This window comes from Varroa destructor, unplaced genomic scaffold, assembly GCF_002443255.2.
Source record: "Varroa destructor unplaced genomic scaffold, Vdes_3.0 BEIS01000003.1, whole genome shotgun sequence".
Classification (NCBI taxonomy): domain Eukaryota; kingdom Metazoa; phylum Arthropoda; class Arachnida; order Mesostigmata; family Varroidae; genus Varroa; species Varroa destructor.
The window spans coordinates 19250486-19276783 of NW_019211456.1; the positions used below are offsets into that span (position 1 = coordinate 19250486).

At 38.8% G+C, this 26298-nt stretch overlaps 3 protein-coding genes across 21 annotated transcripts in view; 2 read left to right on the forward strand and 1 right to left on the reverse strand.

The window, feature by feature from the left end:
- Graf (GTPase regulator associated with FAK) overlaps nucleotides 1-5556 on the forward strand; it is a 51332-nt gene extending 45776 nt beyond the window's left edge. For 7 of the 11 annotated variants that reach the window (XM_022800086.2, XM_086984795.1, XM_022800084.2 and 4 more), the window contains one exon: nucleotides 1795-5556. In XM_022800086.2, coding sequence (XP_022655821.1) covers nucleotides 1795-2123 — 329 coding nt within the window. In that variant the 3' untranslated portion in view covers nucleotides 2124-5556. Of the gene's footprint in view, nucleotides 1-506; nucleotides 1593-1794 lie in introns of those variants that run through there. The other 4 variants (XM_022800092.2, XM_022800087.2, XR_015324615.1 and 1 more) reach the window with 3 other exon arrangements.
- Nucleotides 5557-12554: 6998 nt separating this feature from the next.
- Pss (phosphatidylserine synthase 1 homolog l(3)77CDf) lies at nucleotides 12555-22237 on the reverse strand. 6 transcript variants are annotated; one of them, XM_086983243.1, is made up of 3 exons: nucleotides 21140-21280; nucleotides 16526-17407; nucleotides 15940-16079 (listed from the first exon to the last, which is right to left on the reverse strand). In XM_086983243.1, the coding sequence occupies exons 2-3, from the start codon at nucleotides 17340-17342 to the stop codon at nucleotides 16075-16077; spliced, it is 822 nt and encodes a 273-aa protein (XP_086839369.1). In that variant the 5' UTR covers nucleotides 17343-17407; nucleotides 21140-21280; the 3' UTR covers nucleotides 15940-16074. The 6 variants fall into 6 exon arrangements, with proteins under 6 accessions (XP_022652254.1, XP_022652253.1, XP_022652250.1 ...); XM_022796519.2 differs by lacking the exon at nucleotides 21140-21280 and adding an exon at nucleotides 22098-22237 and having other exon boundaries at nucleotides 12555-17407; XM_022796518.2 differs by lacking the exon at nucleotides 21140-21280 and adding an exon at nucleotides 21893-22033 and having other exon boundaries at nucleotides 12555-17407.
- On the forward strand, nucleotides 20553-24745 carry LOC147756636 (protein NATD1). 4 transcript variants are annotated; one of them, XM_086983245.1, is made up of 3 exons: nucleotides 20553-20692; nucleotides 24184-24328; nucleotides 24489-24745. In XM_086983245.1, exons 2-3 carry the CDS (start codon nucleotides 24208-24210, stop codon nucleotides 24716-24718), a joined length of 351 nt encoding a protein of 116 aa, XP_086839371.1. In that variant the 5' UTR covers nucleotides 20553-20692; nucleotides 24184-24207; the 3' UTR covers nucleotides 24719-24745. The 4 variants fall into 4 exon arrangements, with proteins under 4 accessions (XP_086839371.1, XP_086839370.1, XP_086839372.1 ...); XM_086983244.1 differs by lacking the exon at nucleotides 20553-20692 and adding an exon at nucleotides 22441-22580; XM_086983246.1 differs by lacking the exon at nucleotides 20553-20692 and adding an exon at nucleotides 22585-22617.
- The last annotated feature ends 1553 nt before the right edge of the window (nucleotides 24746-26298 follow it).

The following is a 26298-nucleotide window of genomic DNA, read 5'->3' on the forward strand; positions in this document are numbered from 1 at the left end:
CCCAAGGACTATTTACCTCGGTGGTTCATTTTCTACATGTCTATTTCAACGTCTCTTCGTCTTGGCACCTTTTTCCAATGTCCTTAACGCCATTTCGCAGGTTGCAGTTGTCTACGAGAAAAGACGTTCGTTCTCTGTTTAAATGTACCGTCGTTGTCTAGCTGTATACTTCCTCTTTGGCTGCACTAGATATTGTCGGCTATTCCATCAAATGCTCAGTATTCGTGCCCTGATCGCTGCGCACCTATCTATCGCATGTTAATCCTTCTTGAAGCGACACGTACCCTACTTGCACTATCTCTCACAATCATGTTCTGGCTATGTGTATGGTTGGTCTTGCGGATAGGAGCACGCATGCCCAAGCCAATTGAAGATGTCAAACAACGGGCCGCTATAGTTTTCGAAGCTGGTTCTCTATTTATCGTATATGATGTGATCATAGTGATGATGGAGGTGGAAAATGTTGTCGAAAACCGAATGTCGTATGGTATCGTGTCGATTTTCAGTGAGGCCATCACACGAGTCGGGGTGGTTGGAGGGAGTGCTACAGGGCAAAAGAGGCCTCATACCTGAGAACTACATTCAGTACCTTCGGGACTGATCGGCATTGATGGATTCATGTCATCCATACGCACACACCCTGCAAAAGCTCGACCCTTTTGGAAACGTCTGTTGGAAGATTGCGGAGTTAAGGGAAACGAGAGCTTTGGCGTGATACAACAGTGTTATTATCGTTCACCAGACATGAAACGAAAGAGATCGGACAATATCGAGCACTTGCAAATAGATCCATGGATACTCTTTAGGCTTCGATCAAGGGAAAAAGTTACCCGAACGGATGAACTTGGCAAGCGTTGAAGGCAGTATAGCCTATCGAGTCAAATTGGCCGACCCACAAGAACTTTACGTCCAGATATTTATCAAAATTTGGGAAAAAATGACATGCAGAAGGGGGTGAAGACGCAAAAAATAATGCTACAAATGGCAAAACGGCGGCATCGGAACAGTCAAAGTATTCGCTAGAGGTGCTTTTCTACAAATCGCAACTCAACAAGAAACAGATAGTCAGAGATAGAGCTGGCATTTGAAAACCTCGAAGAATAAATCGACAAACAGAAAAAGTACACCCTGTATATATTCTGTGTATGCGTATCGGTTTGAAGGAAGACGAAAAGCTATTAGATAAAAAAAAAAAACCAAATAATGGGAAATACATCTCACACACTGTGGGTGGGCTCAGTTTGACTGTGGATCGTGGGCGTCCACAATGATCAGACGATTAGATATCAGTCAGTCATATAACCTAATCCTGATCAAAACCAGTCTAGTTACTATCCTGGTGGACGACGAGAATTACAGTCACCACTATCAGAAGTATCGAAAACTTGGCTAACTGACTCGCACTAACCGTCCACTGTCCCTTCTCTAACCGATAGCCTCCCTAATTGCCAGTACCTTATCTTTGTAACTACATGGATACAGTATTATACACTTGGCCTATAGAACACAGAAAGTGCCTATACCAGGAAACGCGCTTACGCGAGATGCCTTTTATCCATTAATAAAATGCTTCAGTCATAGATAACCTTAAAGCCAGAGCCTTTGACTCACCTGACTACATATGAGACTCGATGGACTTAGCAAATGATAGCCATCTTAGTTAAGTCGAAACAATGGGAACCAGGTAGATCGGATCGAAGACCTGGTCTTCTCTGGGCAAGTATCACTGCATCGATGCATTAATTTCACGCCCGAAGTTAAATGATATCGACTTACCGGTACGTTCACCAGCAGACTCGTCCTGTGCGTCATCATGGACCGCTGACGCGGAACCTGAATCGATAACGGAGCTTTCCGTGGACGTGCCGGATAACAAGGACGACTTAATGACCTTAGCCGCAAATAGCCCTTCGGTGACGAGCAAAGCATCGGTGATGACTACCGGACACTCACGCAAAACAAGTAGTGGAAGTCTTCCCAGGATCCCTCAAAGCTTCGTATGTCCGCAGTCCCGAGACAACAAGCGGAACCGCAGACTCCGCCGCAACCTGAATGCGTTTAGTACCATTGCCTTCTATTATCGAGTCATGAAAGTGTCAAAATCGAGAAGAAGTTCTGCTTAAATATCTTAAATATTTTTCACGTTCCCCCTTCGTTTTGTTATGCTGATCGGTGGCAAAAACTATCGTAACCTAAGCTTTACTCTGGTCTGACTTCCCATAGAGTATCAGAATCGGGGTCTACAAGCCATTCTAAAGATGCCATAACCTAGTTTAAGCCGCATTACTATTAGTAACGTTATGTTAAGCGTCTGTGCAGCAACATTCAAATGATCAACGAGTCAGTTCCACCGCATCCAGCAACTTGTACATCCAGGGCACCACGCAGGTCCTTAACGGACAATGCTCTACGTAGGGTAAGTTGGTGCTTACTGAAGCCAATCGCATGTAGTCTATATCAAACCCAATATGGCGAAATCTGTTTTTTGAAAAATCCTGCATTCCTCTTAGAAGGGTGACCCCGGTGACTCTAGATGAGAATAATTACTGGTGCAAGGATACGTGGACGGTTTAGTGCTGCGGTATAGACAATACAAGATACATTACCTGGAGGGTTGATCGTCTTGCGTGGGTATTTCGAAGGTACTGAGTCCTCATGTCAGTCAGGAGGATATGATCATCGAGTCATAAGCAGTTGTTTGTATTGTACGTTATTATGATTATACTACTATGCCCTATATTAAATATATATAAATCTTTTCATTGAATTTTACTCCGGTGACATGCGAACGACGTAGTTCGGATTGGGCCTAATATCTTAATACTTTTTCTGCCAGAGAAAAAAAAGCTGAAGATGTTGGTACGCGGATACTAGTGCTAACATGATTCACATTTCCTAAAGAATTTTACGTTTTTTCAGAACCATTTTTTGGACCATAACCATTAAGCCGATTCCTAGCAGAACACGAGGCACCATTTGTTTGAAGTTACAATAGGCTCAATAGATAATGCTGTTTATTATATTGACCGTCGCTGGCAATCGTACCGTTATGACCCTGTTAGTGTTACGTTAACGACAAAGCTATTATATAATTATAATAATATTAATAAATGGGAGATTTCTATGTAGATATGTCAGTTACATATACAACGATTGACAACTAACAGTAGAAATTATAAATTATTATTACATGCGTATATAAACGGCGGCAGAATATGATAGAAGGCCGTCATGATAAGGCGGTGCGATGTATCCCATCTAGTATACATACATACATACATACATATGTGCTGACCACCGTGCATAAGCGGAGCTAAGCGAGTATGCTGTAAATAATTATATGATGACAATATTATTACTGACGGCGGCCCCCACAACCATTTCGATGTAAAGTAATGTTTATCATTGGATTGTAAATACGACGCTATACAAGCTGTAAGTAGGCCCGTGTAGTGAAGTATAGTTAATACGAAAAAAGATGCGGTACTTAACAACAAAATCTGATGAGTGGGATACGTCAAGTCAATAGAACCAACAATATCAGCAAAAGCCAATTTTAGAATATCAAGTTGCTCTATATTAACTTAAAATATAGGGTAGCTAAGCTGTATTGCAATTAAACTTAACATGATGGTAAGTGTTGCGACCTGTATCGGAGTGTAGAAAGTTAATTAATTGGAGGCTTGTTTGAACTGTATACAAATCATGAACTTGATTGCGAGCTGCGATAATTTTTACAAGTATGATAAGTGTACGCCCGCTTAAATTTAACGTTCCCTTTGAACAAATAGGCTAGTCTACTCACGTGTGGATCAAGCGCAGCGATAAAAGAGCAATATCTGTGTCAATTTAGAAAAAAAAAAAACATAAAAGAAAGAGACAGCTAGATAAAAAAGGTAAATGTCCTTTACACAATTTCTAAATTCATACCTGCGTACGTTCGGGGAGACACTGGGGGATACGTTTGTCTACGCGATCAATCGATGTGGCGTTTTTCACTATGAATGAAATGTATGCATGGAAGAACTAATTGCTATGTGGCAATTAGTTCTTCCATGAACCGTCCCAATAAATTTGCCGATAAAAGGTGCTCATAGAGCTGAGCGTTGCCGAAATGAGCAGGAGTGAACAAGATGGCAGTCCCTCAACGAACGTCAAATTAAGCAAGGTATACTGACCTATCTCGCATTGCTGCAAATTTTTACCTACACCAATAAATCGATAGTTTAAGTTATCCGAACTATGTACGTATCAGCAGTGAAGAAATATAAATAATAAGAACAGTGCGCAAATATTATATATGGAGATCAAACATTTGACACTAGAGAACACTTTGCTATACAGAAATAGTCTCTTTTCCATGTTCACAACGAAGCGACATTAATCTTAAAATTAAATAGCCCAAAAACGTGCTCGAAAAGACAAGGAAAGTTCCGACTATCAAAGCGAAACTACAACACAAAACTTCGAACACCGCAACGTCGAAGCGGCTCATCGTTCTGCGACACGTAAAGGCGAACGATAGCAAAGGAAAATCAAGGCTGCCTTGTTGACCACCACCATAACGGTACTACAACCGTGAGAGCTATGCGAAACAGGAAGATAACATAGAGATAGATAAGGCAAATACTATACAATTCTAAATATAACAATACTATATGAATATATATAAATGATATGAAAATGACAAACGGTGTGAACTACGGAAAGACAAGATCAATGAATACGAAGCTGATATAGATATACTATATATATATATATATATATATATATATATATGTGGAAAAGAGCAAGAAAGGAGAAATTATGTCCTTAATATGCCCTGTTTTATGAGGAGATTTGAGTTTTCTATGGATGTGCGGAAAAAGAATGACAGAAGTTGAAAAACGTATGACGTCATGCAACGCATGGCAAATATAACTAAATGCAGAGAAAACAGATCTGGCGGAGCTCCTTAAAATAAGAGGTACCTCCAAACGAACATTATATATATATATATATATGGCCAGGGTGTCTTTAAAGATGTATACACAGTTTGAATTCTATTAACATTCGTTTTTTAGACTACGATGTGTAGCTTTTCTCCTAATGCAGATATTTCAAGTTACAAACGTTCTGGTCAGTACACCGCTGCGATATTGATTTACAAATCTGCGTTGTCGGTGTTATGGCATATTCCTGCTCAATTATGGCTCTTAGACCATCCATTGGCATCGGTTTTTTGAGGCAAGCTAGTCTGGGGAACGGGCTAGGTATTACATACGACATCGCTGTCTAACCTATCGGTTTAGAGCCCTCTCGCTAGTAACGACTGTACGGAGGTATTTTGTCTTGTTAAAACAATCAAAGTCTTTCCGAATCCATGACTTTCTTATAAGTAATTGGCAATCTTATAAGTAATAGTCGAAAATAAATATAAACGGTGTACGCATTTTTTTGGGATACCCTGCATATATACAGTTCGTCGCATGACGCTCGATAATATAATAAATACATAACAAATTATAATGATCATAATAAAGCAACTTCATTATTATTATTATTACGATATGTAAACTTGGTGTTTTCGGTCGATAAATAATGCTCTTGCTGAAAGATAAGGAGAAGTTAATCTGATTTCATACTAGTAATCATCGTCATCATTTGCCCTAGATAAATAATAGGAATTTAATACAGTAATTATAATTATTATTGTTGTTATTATAAATAGTGAATAAAGCATAAATATATTTTACTACGACTTTATAGTTTGATTTTTGTGGCTTCTGTTTCTATTTAGAATTGTTACGTCTGTTTTACTGGCACACAATCGCTTGAACATCTGCCGCATGGGTGACACAATAAAGGATTGGATAATTTTTCCAATAGATAGAAAATGAATAATTTTATTAACAAAATAAAATTTTATCGTTACGTATCAAAGGTCTCGTATGTTCTCGTTGCGTATTACCGTAAATCGCTGCCAATGTCTACATGCAAGCATCCTAACGAGACGCAAAAGCAAAGCCCTGGTAATAATCAATATTTTCGCTAATGAATCGCCCATTTAATAAGTGACGACTTACCTAATGGAAACCTAACCTAAGGCTTCAATAGTCGACGAAAAAGCCTTAGGCTTCGATACGCAATACGACACGACCCAATCTATGCTTAAAGTACAATTCCTTGAATAAAGATTAGCCTATCTAACGGGTTCTCCATTAAGGGTACCTTGCAGGCAATGCGCTGCGATTTTTCAGTTCCGCAGTAAATCTCCGAAATAGCATTAACATCTTGGGATTCTTCCAGACAGTGCTCCAGTTAATTTATAATATTATAAGTAGTAATATTTTTAGTGTTTCTTACAGAAGTTCATTTGCTCAGAGTTTACTGAGCCAAACATAGTTCTTTGATATTCTGTAAACACCGAAAACTGAGAAAAGTTGGATTCCATCGCTAAATCTAGATCTGCTTTTTTCCCACTTTGATTTGCTGCGTTGTTTAGACAATATAATGTAATACTGTAAAATTTTTATAGCAGTAACCAATTCTAGGTGAAGCTATACAGCGGAAACCTTTCAGTTATCCCCTACCATCTAAAAGCAAATAATGAATAGGAACGTATGAAGAGGTCAGAAAGCTCATGCAAGGAAACGCTGGCACGATCGATGAAGTGACATCCTCCAAAATATTGAAAGCGAAACTGAAATAAACAAATTCCTTTCTATTTGAAGACCGTATTCTCAACTCAACAAAGGTGTCAATTGCGTTAGTATGAGTTTATATAGAAATGCAGGAATAAATATTCGGTTGATCTACGTAACGTAATTAAAATAAGAGTGGCCGGCGTACGGTTGTTCATACGTAGAAAATATATACATCGATGGCGATGATATAGCCCACGCAGAAGCGTGGACCAAACAAAAACTAAGCGGACTAAAAACATAAAAAATGCAATTTATATGCAGTAGAAAGCAATCGCTATTTTAACATCTATTGAAATGCGCAGGTCAATTTTGAGCGAGAAGCGTCAAAAAAATCGAGCCAATCTTTTATCTAATCGTGTTCCTCAACCATAAAAGTACGGAGGGTACATTCATCTCATAACGATGAGCTGTCATATTAGCATTTTAATATGATTTTGGCTAACCACTGCTCAGTGATGAGAAAACTGAATTTGATGAAATAATAGGATATGTGGGCAAACTGCGTTAACAGGTCAGGCCTGACAGGCGTCTTTACCCTGGTTACGAACCCAATTATGATCATTCCTATTCAGTTGGGTCGCTCCACCAGTGTGAAATAATACACACAAGTCTATTTTAATCTGCAATGATCTTTTTGAAGAATGACCGTCTGTTTTCCAGTTATAAGCCCGTGTTTCTTTTACCTCCGGCTTCTTTCGCTCCGTTATGAATACACGAAGTAGAGTAACCTTTCTTGATTTGTTTTTTCAATTTCATTTCGTCAAGAAATGTGTTTTGTGTACTCCGTTAGACCCACTGCTTAGTCCGTCAGTAAACGAAATTACACTGAGAACCGTACATATTTGTAACAAGATTATTATAAATTAGCTTTACTGAATCAACCGTAAACTTTACGATGCCTTTTTTTTTTGCAATGAGGAATATACGTTACGTAGTTCTTCAGTGTGAAAAACGATGCGTACTTACTTCCCTATCCAACCAATTGATTCTTGCTACGAATTCTACCAGAAGTGCGCGTCAAGTTAAGGGAAATAAGATTCATCTTAGAATATTTATTGTTATCGACATTGAGACCTCAACATGCACATCGATCGATACATGGATGTACAGTGGACTCAACTAAAAAAAAAGCCCATGCTGAAGAACACAAAACACGCTACGTGTTGCAACAACAAGAACGACCAAGATAAACTTTTCCTTCAACTTCACCTATTGAAACAATAAAAATTTACCAATAAGGAAGGAAAATGATAAAGCAAACCGTGTCTTTTTGAGAACTTGAATCACTTGGCGAAGGAAGTCGCCCAATGATGACGTCATTTCTGTAGGTGTTTCATGAACAGAAAGTTTTGCACGCATTTCATTGGGTTTCGGAGACCCTTGGAGTCATTTCATTTTTTTACGTGTAATTTTCCGATGATTCGATCGATAGCTTCTTCCGATACTCTTAGAAATTTCAAATTTCTAAGAGTATCGGACCCCTATGACAGTAGGATGCTATGTCACTACAGCTATTATTACTAAACGTCGGTAATGGCCAGGCTAGATTGGAAACTTGTCTTATTAAAAACGATAGTTTAATTGCAAAATAATTGTTATTGCAAATAATTACATCTGTTTTATAACGTTTCTTTGAAATCAAACAATGAGAAGAAACACCACAGTTCGTTATACATACTGATAAAGGTTAATGCTTAGACAAAGGGGTAATGCTTCCGCTAACGGCGACCCGCATGATCATTGCCAGTATTAGCTGTTGGAACTCGTATTTACCCTCGATTTCTATTATGTCTTTGATGCTAACATATTCAATACCGCGCTCTTGACATCACAAAGGTCGTGCTTCAACGATTATACCATCGGCCGTGTCTAAGAAGCTTGCACGATAACCAAACGGTGGTTAATCCTTAATACTAGATCTCTATACGGTTGTTACCGATGTATTTTGCAGATAAGTAGAAATTAAACTGTGGCGTAATTTTTGGTTTCACTAACTTTATTGAAGATGGATTGTTTCGGTAAGGATCACTTGATAAATAAGCGTCACGCAAATCATTATCATCCTTTAGTCCAAAGAAGCAAATTCTGTCTACAAAAGGGGTAACGAGGTATGATATAAACCAATAGATAGTAGATTAAACCCCTGACCGTTTCTTGGGTGAGCACTCGACTAACATAGTCCTATCCATCTATCGCTTGTGTCACCCCACACAGGCGCAAACAACAAAACTATATAGCTGACTCTTAGCAAAATATAAACATGACATCATAAAGCTATTAAATATGTGCGTGTTTTAGAAGTATAGCAAAAGATGGCCAGGCGAAATCAAAGTTATACTTTTGTTCAGCGATTGATTGGTGGGGTAAGGAGAATCGTTAAACACGGATGTAACGACTAAGCACGTCAACAGGTGAATACATTCAGAAAAGATTTGTTGTGTTGCCATGAAGAGCTTCATGAAGCTAACGTGTCATCGTACACAGTTGGCCAAAATATGTCCAAATAGCTAGCCGCTCGTATTTCAAGGTCTCTGTGGATCTACCTATCTTATTCTCTGCGATCACTCTTTTTTTTTTTTTTACCACTAATTAACTTCGATCTAACGTTCACCTCCCTTTTAGAACTTTTGCCTATGGCAACAATATTGTTGTATCGGCCAATACATGCTTATGTGATATCATTTTTTTTCCTATTATTGTCACGCCCATCTGTGCTCCTCAGCCGCTGATTATTGCCAAAAAATAAATATGATGAAAAAAAAAGTTCTATTCTTTAATACTCTCGCTTGGTGATGCTTTAGAGAGCTAGGAACTAAAACGAGCTGAATCGTCCGTACGGCCGGTTGCGAATCTATGCTACCTCACGCGCTTCAAATTAAATATATGTGCATATAAAATACGTGCATGTATATGTGTAAATACATGTAATAAAGATAGTGTTGCAGCGCGTACCAAACGTATGTTAAGTTCTAGGTATGCCTAAGCGCACAGCGAATGAATCGTATTTGCGCCGGTATGAGTGCGTTTTCAGTACAAGTGGTAACTGGGTGTAAACTCTATTATCCGCACAAAGGCAGTATGAAAATTTTGCAAACAATGTCATCACAGCAGACCTTCGCTAGCTTTCAAAGGAGTGTTGTTGGGGGCTGAAAATTGGCGAGAGCTCAGGTTGTCCTTAACGATATGTTCATGAGGCCCAGATATTTCCGTCGCTACTGCTGAATAAGGACGAATAAATCGCGAAGTTGTACGGCGCAATTATTAGTGCGTTGTGATCACAGTTATCAAGACACTACCCCTGGACGATCATGAGGACCGCTCACTGTTCAGTAACAAAGGCTGGATATCTTGAGTTGACAAACAGCCGTCGGTAGAAACATACTGTGGGCCAAACATGACAATATTTTCTGTATCTTGTACATACCTGGTGTGCGTTCGCTGCACATAGGACTGCATCATTATGTACAACTTTCAGACTTTTAGGTTGTCGAACTTGTATGGCCTGAAACGCAGCTAGAGTAGCAAGTGAAAATAACGTACGTTCATTCGAATAAAACGCTGCATGCTGAATGAGTACAAATGAATGAAGTTTCGGAAACGTGTGGTGAATAGAAAGAATCCAAAATTAAATAAAAACATTCTTACTTACCTTATGTATGTGATGAGTGGTTTAGGATTTGCATGTTGTTGCGCAACCTAACAAGTCCAACATTTTGGATTGAGATTACTTTAAAAAATGTCGAAAAAAGACAAAGACAACCTTTGCACTTTTCTTATGATCTATGCGTACATATTTCAAGACATAGCTTCTATTCGCAGGTCAATTATGTTCATATCGGGGTTACTTTTAAGAATATTTCAAGATATTGTCCTTTAACATCTTTAGCTATATTTTACCGTTCCAATCACCTGTTCGGTATAGCATCAAGGGCCGGTCCCAACGAAGGTCTAATCGGAGCGGATTCTAATGATTTTACCAAGACGCTTTATGTTGCTAGGTCGTGCGGTTATTTCAATTGTGCGCTAAATGTATAATAGTTTCGTGGATGGAAAACAATAACAAAGATGCTGCAGTTGAAAAAAGTTAAATAAGCTAACTTTATGTTTCTAAGCAAAAGAATCTTACATTTAGAGGGAAGAATCTTAAGTTAATCAACGGATCGTAATTGATGTCAGTATGCGGTTATAACACCAGTAGGTTATAGTCACATGTCTGGCTAAAACTTTTCGTCATAGAGTTCACTCTTACAGAGTTTACAGAGACAAGTCCAGGACATACCCCGGTGGTTTCTTGTGTATACATATTCCGAGCAATACAAATCCTAGTTTAATCATTGAAGATCAAAGCGTCTGAAATAGCTGCATTCATGTAAAGACAACAACTTCTCGTCAATTCTAGGTCGGATTCGTTGACGTTGTTGTGTTTTTTTTTTAATGAATTGCCTAAGTACTATGCATACGCAGAATAATATGAAGAGATTTATAAACCAATTGTAACCTAAATAAGTTGTCCATATATAAATAAATAAGTTGTTGCTTTCCACTGTGAGTGCTGTACCCTAGAGAAGGTCGTATGGTGTTAGCTTTAAACAGAAAATTTGTCTTACATATGTTTCTTTGTCATCTTTGCTTATCTATGTCCAGTATTCATCGTCACCAACATGTCGATCTTTAATACCCGAAAACATCATATACACGATCGAATTTCATTCGTCTCCAAGTGTCGTATTTAGCCTTTCACCGACGCTGTCTTAGCTCTTTTCGGAGAAGTTCACCCCCGTGATTCGTAAATATAAATTTTTCAGAGCGAACGAGAAATTGTTTACTATAAAAATATAGCTGTATGAAAAAGTTAACCGTTCTTTTCTCAACCGCACTTCGACAAGAAAAATGGAAAGAAAAGTGTTCCGGATGTAGGAAAAAAACGTCTCGTATGCGCAACACGGAGCACAAGCGCATTCACTTTATAAAATTTTTATATTTTTTTGGTTAGTAGAATAGCAATGACTAAGCTCGACGCGACCGCCGGCAAGACCTCGTGGTGTTTACATGATATAGATATTGGCTAATCCGAATAATCTTATTCCTGTCGGATTACTCCGCTAATTTCGCAAGCAAATAAAAATCAAGACAGAAACCATAGGTCCAATCAAATATCTCGATTGATCAAATAATAACTGATACGCAAAAAGTTCTTATTTACTTTAAGCTTGTTTACTTTTTTAATCTGCACTTAATTTATTTAATTCGCCAGCTGAAAAGAAAGTGACGCAGAACTGAAATACGAGCTCGCTAGGTACCTCCTTACACAGTGATGTAGAACATTTCGCTAATCGAGCTCCCGACTTACCTAATTATACTTTTTATGGATACGAAGCGTTTAATCGAAAAGATGACTAGAAATTATATATACAAGAATGTTTGCATTAAGGATATATGGCGCTTACATATATATATATATATATATATGTAAACGCCATATATCCATACATATAAACGTACTTATCTTAATTGTGCAGGTGTAAAGGATTGCTTTGTATCGCTAAATGTCGGCCTTCTAGTAGTTAGCACAGTCAATAGGCGGAATGCACAGTCACATTGACGGGCTACGCCGCCTTGTTTCGGCGTCATTTATGTATTTATAATTACTGCAAACTGTATATTATACTTAAAAAACAAAAACAAACGCTGAGACTACATGGCCCCAATAAAATACTCTCTCAAAGAGCCGTTCCACTTGACCAAGTTTTTTCTACTGCCCGCTTTTCGATATTAATCGTCCACAAAACTATCAACGGTGTACCATAGCTATCATCAGGCCGGTATTCAGTATACTAAGAATCAACAGAAAAATAAAAACACAAATACTTTCGTTGTTCTTACTGATTCGGTGTCGGCGAACCATATCCATAGTTTCAGTGTTATATTTAATTGTTTATTATTGTACAGAAATCGTCATCGTTTCATACTCTCTTCATGTATCATTTTAACATCGTTACTGTCACCACGATCATTGTTATTGAAAAACTAACAAAGGTGGAGTACGACCGATTACCCACAGGCACACGCACACCGGTAAACAAACACAAAAGCGCATTTATTTGCACGCCCACACAAATGCACATAAATACAGAAAATAGTTCTCGATTTCCTTGCGTTTCCTTTTGCCGAGAAGCGCACTTCTATTAACTTCTTCTTGAATGTATTTGCGTACGTACTTATGATAATTGTAAAATGATAATTAAATAGGTAAACCTACAATGACCATCTCCTAGCACTAAGTGACTAAAACAAGGCATGGTAAGAGTGTTTTAGTAATACGATATGGTAACAGATAATTGAAAGATAAATACATTGTTATTAACCTAAGAGTAGCAGAATTCCATGTGTCGTTCCCTGGCACGATATATTATATAACAAAATACCGTTATTTCATGATTCTGCTTTAAGTTACGTATTGAAGTATATCTTAACGAAATGTATGCATGCACAGCATTTTGCGGACAGACTGCAAAAACACCATTCATTTTTTCCCACACCTTACATCTATTCTTGTAATATATATATATATATATATATATATATATATATATAATGCACCTATAATTTTATATAGACAATTGGGGTTTTTCATTTAACACTGTTTCCCAGAAACGAAGACACAAATGGCATTATGCCCCCACTCAGCAATGGCGACATCATGAAGAGCCCAATAAGAACCACTGTCGCCGCCCAAACCTATTCAGTCAGAATACTCGCACATAACTCTTCGATTACGCAAAACTATGATGAAACGTCATCAGGACGGCCCTATATTCCACTTCTTGTTCCTTTCTGCATTCTATGTACTGCTCATATTGAAATTCAGAGTTTTCATTCATTACAATACAAAAAAGGTTGCAAGTCATGTTATATATATATATATATATATATATATATATATGTACATGGGAAATATCTTTGTACCCAGTTGACACGGTCCCAAGGGTGGATATGAATCAAGGGACGTATACTTCCTCGAAAATATTCCGTCACGTGACGACAACGAAAGGCGTCTTCGACGTCTTACCATCACTGTGGTAGATTAACTGTCGGGACCAGGCCCCCTAATTTATTACTTGTCCGCTTATTACATTCGTAAAACGGTCACGATTTAAGTTCTTTTATTTCTCCTCTCCTACCATCTGGCGTGACATAGTTTTATAACAGAGATGCTATAAGTTTATCACACATCTCTTGAATTAAAGCCATTGTTTCGCTTTCACTTCGAAAACAATAATAATCAATGGTTCTTACATAGCGAACACAATTTCAACGACCATAAACATCATCGAGCGTAAGTCGATTACACACTGTGAGTGAACCTATATAATTTATAGAAGTACTAGTGGTTCCATAGGGAACTTACTGTTTTCAAGTACTTCATGGTACTTCAGCTGGTATTCAGTGGGCCGATTTAGGTCTAACTGCATTAGCAGAAGTGATCAGTATACCCACAGACCTTATCAACCATTCTTTTAGTTCAAACATTTTGTTGCATTTATCTAAAGTCGGAAAAATGTTTAGTAGCCGTAGTAGTTCAGTCCCTCGATCGGCTTCTCCGAGGCTAATTCGAACATGTGCAATTCTAATTGTGTTCTAATCGATCTTTGTTTATGTCGACTATTAGTAGTATTACTATTAATAATTTATGTATTTCTAGAACAACACTACATAAATCCTTGTTTTATAGTTTCTTCAATAAAACAAAGTCTTTGGCTTTAAGGCGACATATAGGCCATGCGCATTAATGGCGCATAACGTACGCAAGCGAACATGTACCTGAATCAGCGCATCCATACATTACACTTTATACTAATATAACACCTGTTGCAATTGTATTTAGCTAATAAATGATGATTTCTTGTCTTTGCTCCGTTCATTCTATTAATGGTCCTATACTTCCCAATCAGTTAGTTCACGTACAGTATACTTGTTATAGTACAATAGTGACTTCATACCAAGTATGCATCGAAGGATACATGTAAATGTTATATCCGATTTCTGCGTAAATTTAAGGGTTTGTTCTGTGTTTCCTCGGCGGACAACGCAGTATCACATAATAAATTTTATGGTACATTCGCTGTTATTGTTCTTCATTCTCATTCATAAACCTATTTCTTCGTTTGCTATTAAAGTATGGACTTCCTACTAAGCTAGATCAGGTCAAGTGTAAACCGAGGGTCTTTTTTATACATGTCTATACAATATACTACTACAACTATTTAGAACTCATCCGAAGCGCTATTTCTACCTTACCTTATTACCTTAGCGTTATGCGTGTATATGAATATAAGCTGATACGTTACCACTAATCTTATATCTAGTTGTCTCTGCCGCGTAGTGAGCCTTGATATCTCGGCAACATTATGGCCATGTTTCTATGGCTAAACGACTTAGCTTTTCCGTTGATATCACCCAAATATAGTCGTACTTGTATTGAGTGGGTTTATATTTTTTTTTTTAATATTAGATTACTGGATTTAGTGACCTTATGCTGGCCGCAAAGTTGGCACTCTTGTATTGAGCCTCAATCCACCTTATCTTTCGTATTCATTATTGCAGAGCCACCATTCACAAGATTAAGGTCAATGCTCTCCTATAATATCAATACGATATCGCTCTCAGAATACATGCACAGACCATAATACTATACAATTGTTCGTAGACTATACGTACCAGTTAATGTTTCACCGTATCTAGTTGCATCGCGTCATGAGGCAGCGTAAGCCAGGAAATGCTTTACGCTTTTATTACAGTACCCCTCACAAACTTGCCTTTTAAAAGCAAACATATATTTTTCGTAACTAAGATTTAAAAGTGCTTAGTACGGCAGTCCCGTACGATTGCTCCCCGGTGAAATCGTTAAATGTCTTTTGTCATATCGATGATATCCCTTCATATCGTCACATAATATTTTCATACATTGGTGCAGAGCTGACGTCATTAATGATGTTGCTGTTACATTCAACATTTCACCTGTCAAAATGTCCTGTGATCGAAAGATGCATATGGTTACGCCGGTGAGTCCTTGAAGGTATCTTCCACGGTGAAGGCACCATCGCAACTTCACTGAAAGTGCACGGACTCCTATTTTTGATGTAAAGTTGAGCTGCTTTCGTCACCCGCGTAATTGATATAAGCAGTTTACGTAATCTTTTATTCGTATTTTGTTAGTTACTTTCCGTCCTGTCTATATAAAGCACGAAGCTTGCTCAGACCGCGTTACACGTTCTTCCTACTTTCCTCGTCATCGCTGACGGTCAGAAGGTCCATCTGTTCCGACCTATCGCCGTCGTTGCCTGGCTGACGTTCGTTCGCTCTTCGGAGTAATTGCATCTTCTGACATCTAGTCTGCCACCAGACACACATATAAACACAGACGCAAGATAGGCCAAATTGGATTATCAACCAGATGATAATATTTCGAACTTGCGTTAACTTAAAAAGCTGTAAACCGAACTTGATGCAGACGAGGGCCTCTGTCATCATGATCGCTCCGAACACCCAGCACTGGGTGCCGACACGCTTTACTCTGGTATTTGTCACATAACTGTAGAATTGGCGAACTGCTGGCGCCACAATAATTGAAACCAGCGCAAGTCTGATCAGCGACAACGGGTGGTCTGGTGGCACCTCAAAAATGTGCTTCAAGAAAAACGTGTTTAGTTCAGTGATCTGCCAAAAGATGACTAGTTCAGTAACAGCCAGTATCCTTACGTAGCCTGATGCAGGATCCAGCCAGCTAACTTTGGTCATTGACTGGGGCGTGAATTGAAGTACGGCCCGACGTAACTTACCCGAAATTGAGTCAATATCCTTGATACACTCCCATTTGTAAGTGCGCATCTCGAGAAAACGGCAGATCTGCATACCAAACCAGATGCCAAGCCCGTTGCAAATAAGCACATCGAGAATAAATGCATCCCACCAGCATTCGACAAAATTCGGCAAAAGATGAGCAAATGCCATCTCGGTGATTTCCCACGTAACTGAAATTGTCCAGCAGATGCCATAATGCCTAATCAGGACGGCTTTCATGGTCCAACCGACGAAGTGGCCAACTGCAAACACGTCACAGTGTGACCAGATTTTTTCCCAAGTAATATTCCAACAGTCGACACCGTACTCTTTCTCCGAGTCAATGTGAAAATCACGTAGCTCCGGATAGAACGAGTACTGTATCTCCCGCAGTGTCTCGAAGCTTTGAAAAAGCGCAATTATTAGAAACATTAGATATAAAACAGACATTCCAAATACCATGCGCCACAGGGCAGGGTGGGGTCGAGTAAACGGGCCATTTGGAAACGCTAGCACAGAAATTATCATGAAAAAGAACAATACGCAAAACAGCCCATCCTTGATGTTGTCTTCAAGTCGGTGGTCATCTCGAGTGAAGGCGAAATAGATTAAAAAAACAATGAACCCTACAAGTAAAGAAATTGTATGTGGCCTGTAGAAAGAAGTCAAGCACACGTCGTCAACTTGACGTTCGTTAATCTCATCAAAAGCATTGAGACGCTGCTGCCTTCGGCATCGGGGCCCACATTGAACTGAGTCCGCACTCGGCGAATGGCTCGACTCCATTGGGGAGGCCGCCATATTGACGCCGCTCATCTTGGCGCTGGAAGGCGGTTGAACGCAAGGCGTGAACTACAAAACGTTAGTAGCCGGTGATGAAGCTGAAAGTCAACAATGAGACAAAAAGCGAATGCAGAACAAGGTCAATTATTTACAAATAAAACACACCGATAAAATATGCGTGAGACACAATGAACAGGTACAGAAATTACAAGGTGCACAGTTCGCAGCGTTTTCACTAGCAAAGAAATCTTTAATTTTCAAGCATTTTTTGGATGGTCGTTTGGTCGATTTTATTCGATCGAACAAATTATTTGTCTAGCACATACGCTATAAAACCTGTAGATTCGGAAAATCCAAAAGAAATGAATCGAAGCGTTACTTCTACTCGATCCAAAAAACAGCACTACGTAGTTTGTTACGGCGGCGTAAGTTTTCTAAGTCGGATGGTTACAAAAATGGCTGCCGAATAATTAGATCAAAATGTAATTACCTCTTGAGATTTATCTTTGCTAATAAGTTAAGAAGAGAATGGAGCATTTCTAGTATCGACAACGATTTGGTAAATAAAGATACCGCAATAAGAAAATAGCGAATAACTTTCTTTAATCACACAAGTTGCGTTAGTATTCATGTCTCATTAGTGGATCTCGAAGCTACTATCCCCTGGCTACTTTCAGCCAAAGGTATGACCGTTAATGCGAGTAAAAAAATGCTCAGTAATTTACGCGTTTTGAACAAAAACTACCTGAAAAAGCTTTGCTGTGCTTCTTTTGTTGGCCATTAGACAAAGTTATTTTTTTGGTTACCAATAAACCAATGTGATATATGTTATTCAAGTCGACACCTACCCAAGTACGGTAAGCGAATTTGCACCGTTCGGCACAGAATGGCAGATTTATCGATTGACCCCATTTAGCAATTAAGTTTTGCATTTGAACTCGGCTTAGTAACGGTATATAGCTTTCGATCAGTGCAACATTGGGCTGGGAACACCAACAGCAGCTCCCACCGGTCGTAGAACAGTCCACTTTTAGTTGCAGCTGTAACAAACAAATTCGATGCTGCCGAATGACGCGCCCCCGCGTAAGCAGAGGGCAGTTTCCAAGCAAACGGTTTCACCAGTGTCCACTCAGACCACAAGAGGTCACTCTGACCACGATTCATTGCAACGGATACAGCAATACCTATAGTAACCCATGTATGCTTCTTAATCGGGTTGCATAACATTGTCAACACAAACCGCGTTACTAAGAGAGCTGCGCTAACTTAAAGCTAGCTAGAGTTAAAGACAAGTATAATCATTCAGCCACTTAAAGGATAATACCTCTCTCAGTACAAGGACTAAAATTACACGTAACGTTGCCAGATTAATTACCTGATGGGAGATGTCGCTTAAGACACCAAACCTATCAGCTTTGCTCCTATATATTTATGCTAAAGATTTCTGCTTTTCAGAGTCTACACGCGTATCTTTGTTATCTCATGTGCCACTTGACTTTACCAAACGCGAAGCTTTGGCATAGGGTGGCCCCAACTAGACTTAATATGTTTTTCCGTTTAGCTTTAGAACTTGTGAATAGATTCACGAGCTAAGCTAGGAGCAAAGCAAACTGATGATTTTTTTAGATATCTTATTTTGATGGATACTCTTTCTGGCTTTATTCAGCTATGCCAGCTTACCTGCCTACAAATATGCACAAATTTTGTAAAAATGAATGTAGGTATGTATGTAAATGCGGAGAGCTGAAAATCTTAATCGTACCTGGCTATGGTATTTTTAATAAATGAACGCTCGAAGACTTGAGCGACATATGGTAATGTGCTGCCACCGTTACTCAAACAAGAACAAAAATATGTATAGGTGTCAACTTGCGGTTAATGAAAAACCGTAATAATATTATTTTCTAAAGATCTTCATAAACAACGACTAATTTAAACGTTCTGTATTGTTAAGATACATTCACAATCGCGCAGAATATCACAATCTCATGCTAAAGCTAATTCAAACGAGTCAGCTTAAAGCAAATAAATTGTAAACACTACCAGACTCGGATAATGGATGGCAAACGCACAAAGCGATTGCTACGAGCACAAATAAATTTAATATGGACATTATATACGCAATTAATGATTTAAGTTACACTTAATATGTCACTTTCAATTAATAAGGCTGATCGTTTCATTCGGATCGATACATATACGCGAGCTATAGAAACCATTTGATAGTTTTGTACGACTCTACATGTCGTAATGTTAAATTAATTCATAAAATAAAGACGGAAATGCATAATAGATGGTTTTGTTACTACAGAATGCCAGTCAAATAGATTTAAAATAATGCTAATCAAAATGGCGCATCTTAGAATAACATTGATACACGACATTCACAGTGTCCATATATAAGTGATATATACCGTCATTGAACCATCAAACTAGCTAATCAAAACTTTCAAAATATACAATATAGAGACTAACGGCAAGGAATATGCACTTTAATAGCGCACCTTTTTGAATCTGCTTTTAAGCGTAACTGGTCTTTACAGTGCACCTGAAATTGTCTTTGGTGGCATTGTAGCATTGTAGGAATCTAGAAAATCGCCATTACCAATTATTTTTTAGCTGGAATCTTCGTCGTTTTGGCTCTTGCAGCCGAATAGAGCCCTGTATAGGTTATACGAATACAACTTTGTCCCTAGGTCTAAAGGTAGTGTCAAAACCAAGGATCTCGTTAAGATTTATACTGTTTGAGCCATGCATGTTACGTTTTATAACGCCTACCGTTACATTGAAATAAACATTTGAATGTAACGGTATGCCTTATTTTCTGCTGTCATTAGACAAAGCAAATATAACATGAATCGATATCTTGTGTAACTGCTTCGTTGATCAGACAAATTATTCTCAGAAATTTTATACAGCTATAGATTTTCAATTGAGGATAAATCAGGCAATTTTGAACTGGATGGTATTGAAACTACGCAGCAGGAATATTTTTGTCAAGTCATAAATCAGTTAATCGCTAGTTCTTCTTCATTTGACTCATATAAAGCCATAAAATTAGTCGTTTAGTCATTGCATAAACGAATGCCAGCGTCATAACGCGTACTGCTAGAACTTTCGGCTCACAAATTTGTTCGGTGCGTTTTTAGCTGATACAGTACAACTGTGATTTCATAAACGTTCGCCGTCTCACTATTTTCCTTGAACAGCTTCTGTTAGCTACAAAATAATTAAACACGCGCAGGCATTTGTCCTTCTAGCAGGCGAGCGCACCACTGCGCACATTAAAGGCTCTCGTTAGGCGAGCAATTGTTTCCTGTGATAGTGACGCACTCCTTCTGGGGCTTAGGGCCTATTCGTTTTTTTTACCTAACGACGAGCAAGTGAGTATAGAAGCTTTTTCATTGCTGCCCGCGTGTGAACATGTCCTTACCATACCAATTTTGAGTGACTCATAAAGCATTGAGATAATTTCAACACTACGGTGAGCTACAAAGGCGCTCACACGCCTATATACGGCAACTTCGCGCAGTGTTCAAGATTTGGAAACGACTTGAGGTTCGAGTGGCGCGGACAATTGCCTCGTTTAGTGTGAGATCTTTTACACGCAGACGCGCTACTGCCTATGTAGGCATATTTAGCCTTAAAAGGATCTTACTTCTTAAATCTTCCTTTAGATGTTACTGAGAGCGTGTGTACTCATCAATGTTCATTTCCTATTCATGATCCACACATAGTCGCTGTGTATCTATGAAGATAAAATCCTACCGATCATGACTTGACAGATTAATCACGAATAGATTGAGCAACACCACACGGACGGAACTTACTAATGAAAAACGATGGTGGTTGAAACAAATTGTAGCATCATCTTCTACTAGTACATTTGTTTGTGTCTCCTGCTTAGCATCCATTGACGGCTATGAAAAACCAAATCGTTTACTTTTGCATCGACGGCGTACCGACTCGGTATATGATCTGGCACGTCGCTTTGGGTGCTTCATTTGATAATGCAATATTCCTCGTGTTCGATTTCTGCTCCTGGATATCTGCTGTTGGATAAACGGCCTCTTTCAAAATCTCATTAGCTGCCAAAACGATCAGACACTTCACTACCGAGTTGACCTGCAGGCCGACAGCTGTACAGCATCTCTGTTGTTTCGACTAATAATATTATAGCGCAAGGCCGAAATGTGCGGACGATGCTCAAATAACCCGCGTTAACCAAAAGGACGCAAACAATGTGACTTTGTTTATTCATTTACTTTTTCTCACTAGCACTGTGCGAGGGCGCACTGATGTACTGACACCGGTTCGGGTCGGTAGTCGTACGAGTACCAAACACTATGCGCTTGGGCCAGTATCTTACGCGTCGAACAATACGACTTTGTTGTTCCAGACGTAAAGAAATAGGAGCTTTTAGTTGAACTATGTTATCAATAAATAAACAGCTACACCAACGCCAGTAGCGGGACCAGAGATGAAAGTCGTCAAAATAGCCTCCTTTTGTCTGATAGCAGCCGCAATATCGGGAGCCTTACTAGCAGCATCTCGTTGAGATCTTCCTGTCAACATCTACTCACTTTCGTTTTGAATTTCCCTGTTTTTCGGCAGCCGAAAGCTGTTTTTGAGCTGGAGCAATTATGACAACAACAAACGGAACAAACGTAACGCGCAGTGAGGAGAGAATAACAACAGCAGCGGTTATAATAACAGCAAATTCATACAACGAACTCTCTGAACGAAGCCGACACTACACTGACTACGGCTAGGTTGCTTACTACTGACTCAGCATTGGGCTCGGTGCATTTGGTTGGTTCCTTTCGGGAGGACGCGGGGAAGGGGCGCATACAGCCGACAATAGGACACAGACCGACAGATGACACACAAATCTTCTCTAATCACCCATTGAGCCTATGCTGTTAGGGTAAACAGCGGCAGTCGAGAGAGAACCAGACATGGCCATCACAGCAGCGCTCGCTCATTGACGTGGAATTACTCCACAGCATCCTGCTGTAGTAAGGAAACCACTTTTGGACGGATAGTTATAAACAGACTTCATCTGGAAATAGCAGCAGATAGCGGAAGGATTAATCGCTTCCATATAGAGTATGGCTTGATGAAAAGCTCATAATCGTTTGATAGGGAGAAAGAAAAAACGAAATCGAAACCATTTGAATCAGACGGAAATGCATGTTTATATCAGAGCAGACAACAGCAACAAGAGGATAACCCTGCAAGTAAACGAAGACAGGTGGAACCTTTATAAAAGTAAGTGGCCGAACGTCACCGTTATACTCAGACGCCGGTAATAGATTGTTTTATGCCTATTCATTGCCTTCGACATTACTGCTTAGCTTTGCTCTTCGGCAAATGCAGCTGAACCATAGATTGGGTTGCGATCTGGTTACAAAAAGTGTCATAGTTAACCAGTTCCATCACTTCTTTTTTATTGCGCGGAAGTAAACCTTATTAAATAGATAGGCATTTGAATCGAGCCGAAAATGGATTATGGTGTGTGAAAAAAGAAACACTTCGACCCACAGAAATTTAGAAGCCAAACGCAAATTTGTTATAGATTATCCATTGGCTTGATGTAAAATGTATAAACGGCAGAGATATGTAACTTTAATTGATGAAGCAATCGATTAGCTAAATTGTGTACGCGTAAGCTATTCAAATCGATCATTACGAATTCGCGCGTCTGCCAGAGTCAGGAGGAAGCCTTATTATGGTAGAGACGGGCGGTGAGTGTTGATCTGTATAAGGATCAAGACTGGGATGGAAGTTGCTGGAATCGCTTTGGTATTATTAGGGAGTCTCTATGTACACTGCTGGAGTAAAGCAGAATGCTCGTGACGCGATATCTTCGAAATGCGCCAGTTCGCCTAGCTCGGTGTTATACGAAACTGACACCCCCTCCCCATTTCAATAGCAGTACCGACTCCTACATTCCTCGGAAACTTCAATAGTTGCGTCGCCATAGCCGAGAAAAATTCACAGTTGCCTGGTCGCTAACAGGTGCACCATATTAGACTCATTGATCAGCAGGTAGAGATTGGTTAAATAAGAAATGCTAACTTGATAGGCTGTCTTTAGCGAGCTACTTAATATCGCAGAACTGGTAAAGAAAGGCGTAAATTCAAAACTAGCGAGCGTTAAAAAATAATTTAAAAAAAGTGACTACAGTAAATCGTGTGGTTGGTATCACTAGATATCATGCAGGGACGTAAAGCTCTAGCGTTTCTGTGACCAGTCACGTAGAACGTCTACTTCTATTTAATCGAAATCGTTTAGCTTTAGCTTATTAATAAGTTAAAGCTAAACGATTTATTCTTATATATATTATTTATATTATATATTATTATTTTTATATTAATAAATATATATTATATATTAAATAACTAAGCTACGCTGCTACGGATATTCAGAGTTCGAATTATCATTCAATGCGCAGAGAAACGAAGTTGGAACGCTTCCATTTGTGGAACCCATTGTCTCTTGCTGCGATAAGTACTGCGAGAAGTGTTACCAGTGAAAAGACTCAACGTTATATAACTCTGTGATTCTGCGTCCGCTCAATACCAGTGCTTGTATTGCAATACGTTTCGCTATCTTTAATATAAAAAATGTGTAATGATTCTCATTACCTATTTGCTTCGTACAAGATAGTGATGTTTTTTACATACGAAGGTAGAAAGTTATCATCATGCTTTGATTAGCGCCGCTTATTTATGATACCCCATTGATGAAAAGTAAGAGTATACTTCTGTTTGTATGTTAGTCGATGTTTAAGCGAACGTTTTGTTTCCTTACTTCGTTTTAGTGCAATCTAAAGCTTTTTTTTATCTGACCGGTCTATTCAATTTTTCAGGTTCCAGGCGCAAAGGGAAAGGTGATGTCAAGACTGATTTGTAAGCTATTGTCCACTCGTGTGACAACCCGCTCAATGTCGTCGCAAGTGCAGGCCCTAGAGGTCACACATGACAAATCCAAAAGAGAGTTTTATGTGAAAATAGGTAGGTTTTCATTCAGTTTTAATTAGATAATGAGGCTAAAAGCAACACTTTATAATATCGATTTGTGAATTAAGCATTTGGATCAGTCATTAAGTAATAATGTAGTATTAAGAGTAGTCTTCGTATGCACTGTATATACCTAGGACACTTTTCATTACAGGTAATGACAGGGCTTTTCTGCAGTACGACAAAGTTTCACAGGACGTACTAGATCTAAAGCATACTGAAGTACCCGACGCATTTCGAGGCAAAGGCGTAGCTGGTTTGCTTGCTCGCGAAGCGTTCGACTTCGTAGTAAAGAGTAACTTGAAAACGAAAGTTACATGCCCATATTTGCGCAGATTTCAGAAAAAGAACGCCGAAAAATACTCATCTTATGTAATAAAATAGTATTGCACCTTATTGCCAGCAACGGGACTATGCATGTTTCTCCTATATCTAGTATATATATATATATATAATGAATCAAACAGATAGCGGATCCTCTACGCTAAATATAACGTAGCCCTAAACTTTAGAATTTCAACTTGGCAAATGGCTGAGTCGTGCTGACAATTCTGGACGAACGAAATGCAGCTCATCTTACATATTATACCTAACAATTCTATTTCTAGTACATAAAAAATGCTATTTATAGGCATGTGAGCCAGTACACAATGGTGCATAACAGGTATTTCAAACAATAGTGTGACTATTCAGTAGCTTTCGTCGAGCACATAGAGATTTGTTGTATTGGCAATGCCGTGTACAGATAGCAAACGTGAGAACTGAGGTAAGGGCTATAGGAAACTTTTGAATGGTCGAGAAAGCATCCAGGGTGTTTTTTGAAGTAACATGTTTAACGAAAGGCAGGTCACGTTAAGTGTCATTTAAATGCTAACATTTGGCACTGCTGTTCATTTTACTACTACTATTCGAATCTGAAAATGACTTAAATCGTCACACAGAGCAAATTTTTTACTGTTGTTTTATTACGAGAAGAGCACATATACTACGCAGGCCCAGACATACATTTGTACCGTACATAGTCAAGATGCGTTATTTCCCAAAAATGGATTTATCGTCTTTGCGCTGTAATTTTAATGTAAAGGATATTCCTCGTAGTGGCCGATCAATTACGAAAAATGTTGATGAAACTATTGATCTCGCCAAGGAGCTAAATATCCTCTACTAACTGGTTTCACACCATCTGGGGAAAAATGGTTACAAAAAGAACCTCGGACATTTGGGTGCCACACGAATTGACGCAAAAAGATTAACTTATTTTTACCCTATCTGCGAGACTCAAAGAAACGCAACACGATCGAGCTGTTTCTGAAGTGATTGATCACGGGTGATAAGAAGTAAATCACATAAACAAAAAAACTGCAAAAAAGACCGTGAACAGAAATATAGAGAGAAGTAGCAAAGCATGCACTTAGCCAACGAAGATTATGCTATGCGTTTGATGAGATTAGAAAAAGAATCCTAATCGTGCCTTAAGAGTTTTTGTCCACTGGCAAACGATTAATTCGGACATCTTCTGTAAACAATTAATACCAACACAACAACTAAAACAAATCAATCAGAACTTGTCTACAGAAGGGGCGTCACCTTCCAACATATTAATGCCAGGCCGCATGTTCAGCTGCCGAAAATGAAAAAAGATTTTAATGAATCCGATTATAGCCCGGCTATTGCATTATTATGCAGCATCCGCCATATGGCTAGACGATTGCATTATAATGCAATCTATTATCTGTTTCGGTCCCTGGAGACTTTTCTTGGTAGTGTTAATTTAGATGCAAGAAAAAAATGCAAACATCACCTGTGACAGTTTTTCGGCCAGAAACTATAGAAATTCTACAGTGAAGAAATTGTACAAAAATTGCAGAACGTGATTGTTGAAAGTAGTGCATATTTAGCAATATTTTTTTTTAAATGTACAACATATTTCTTTCAATTTTACCGTCAATATTTACCTATAACAC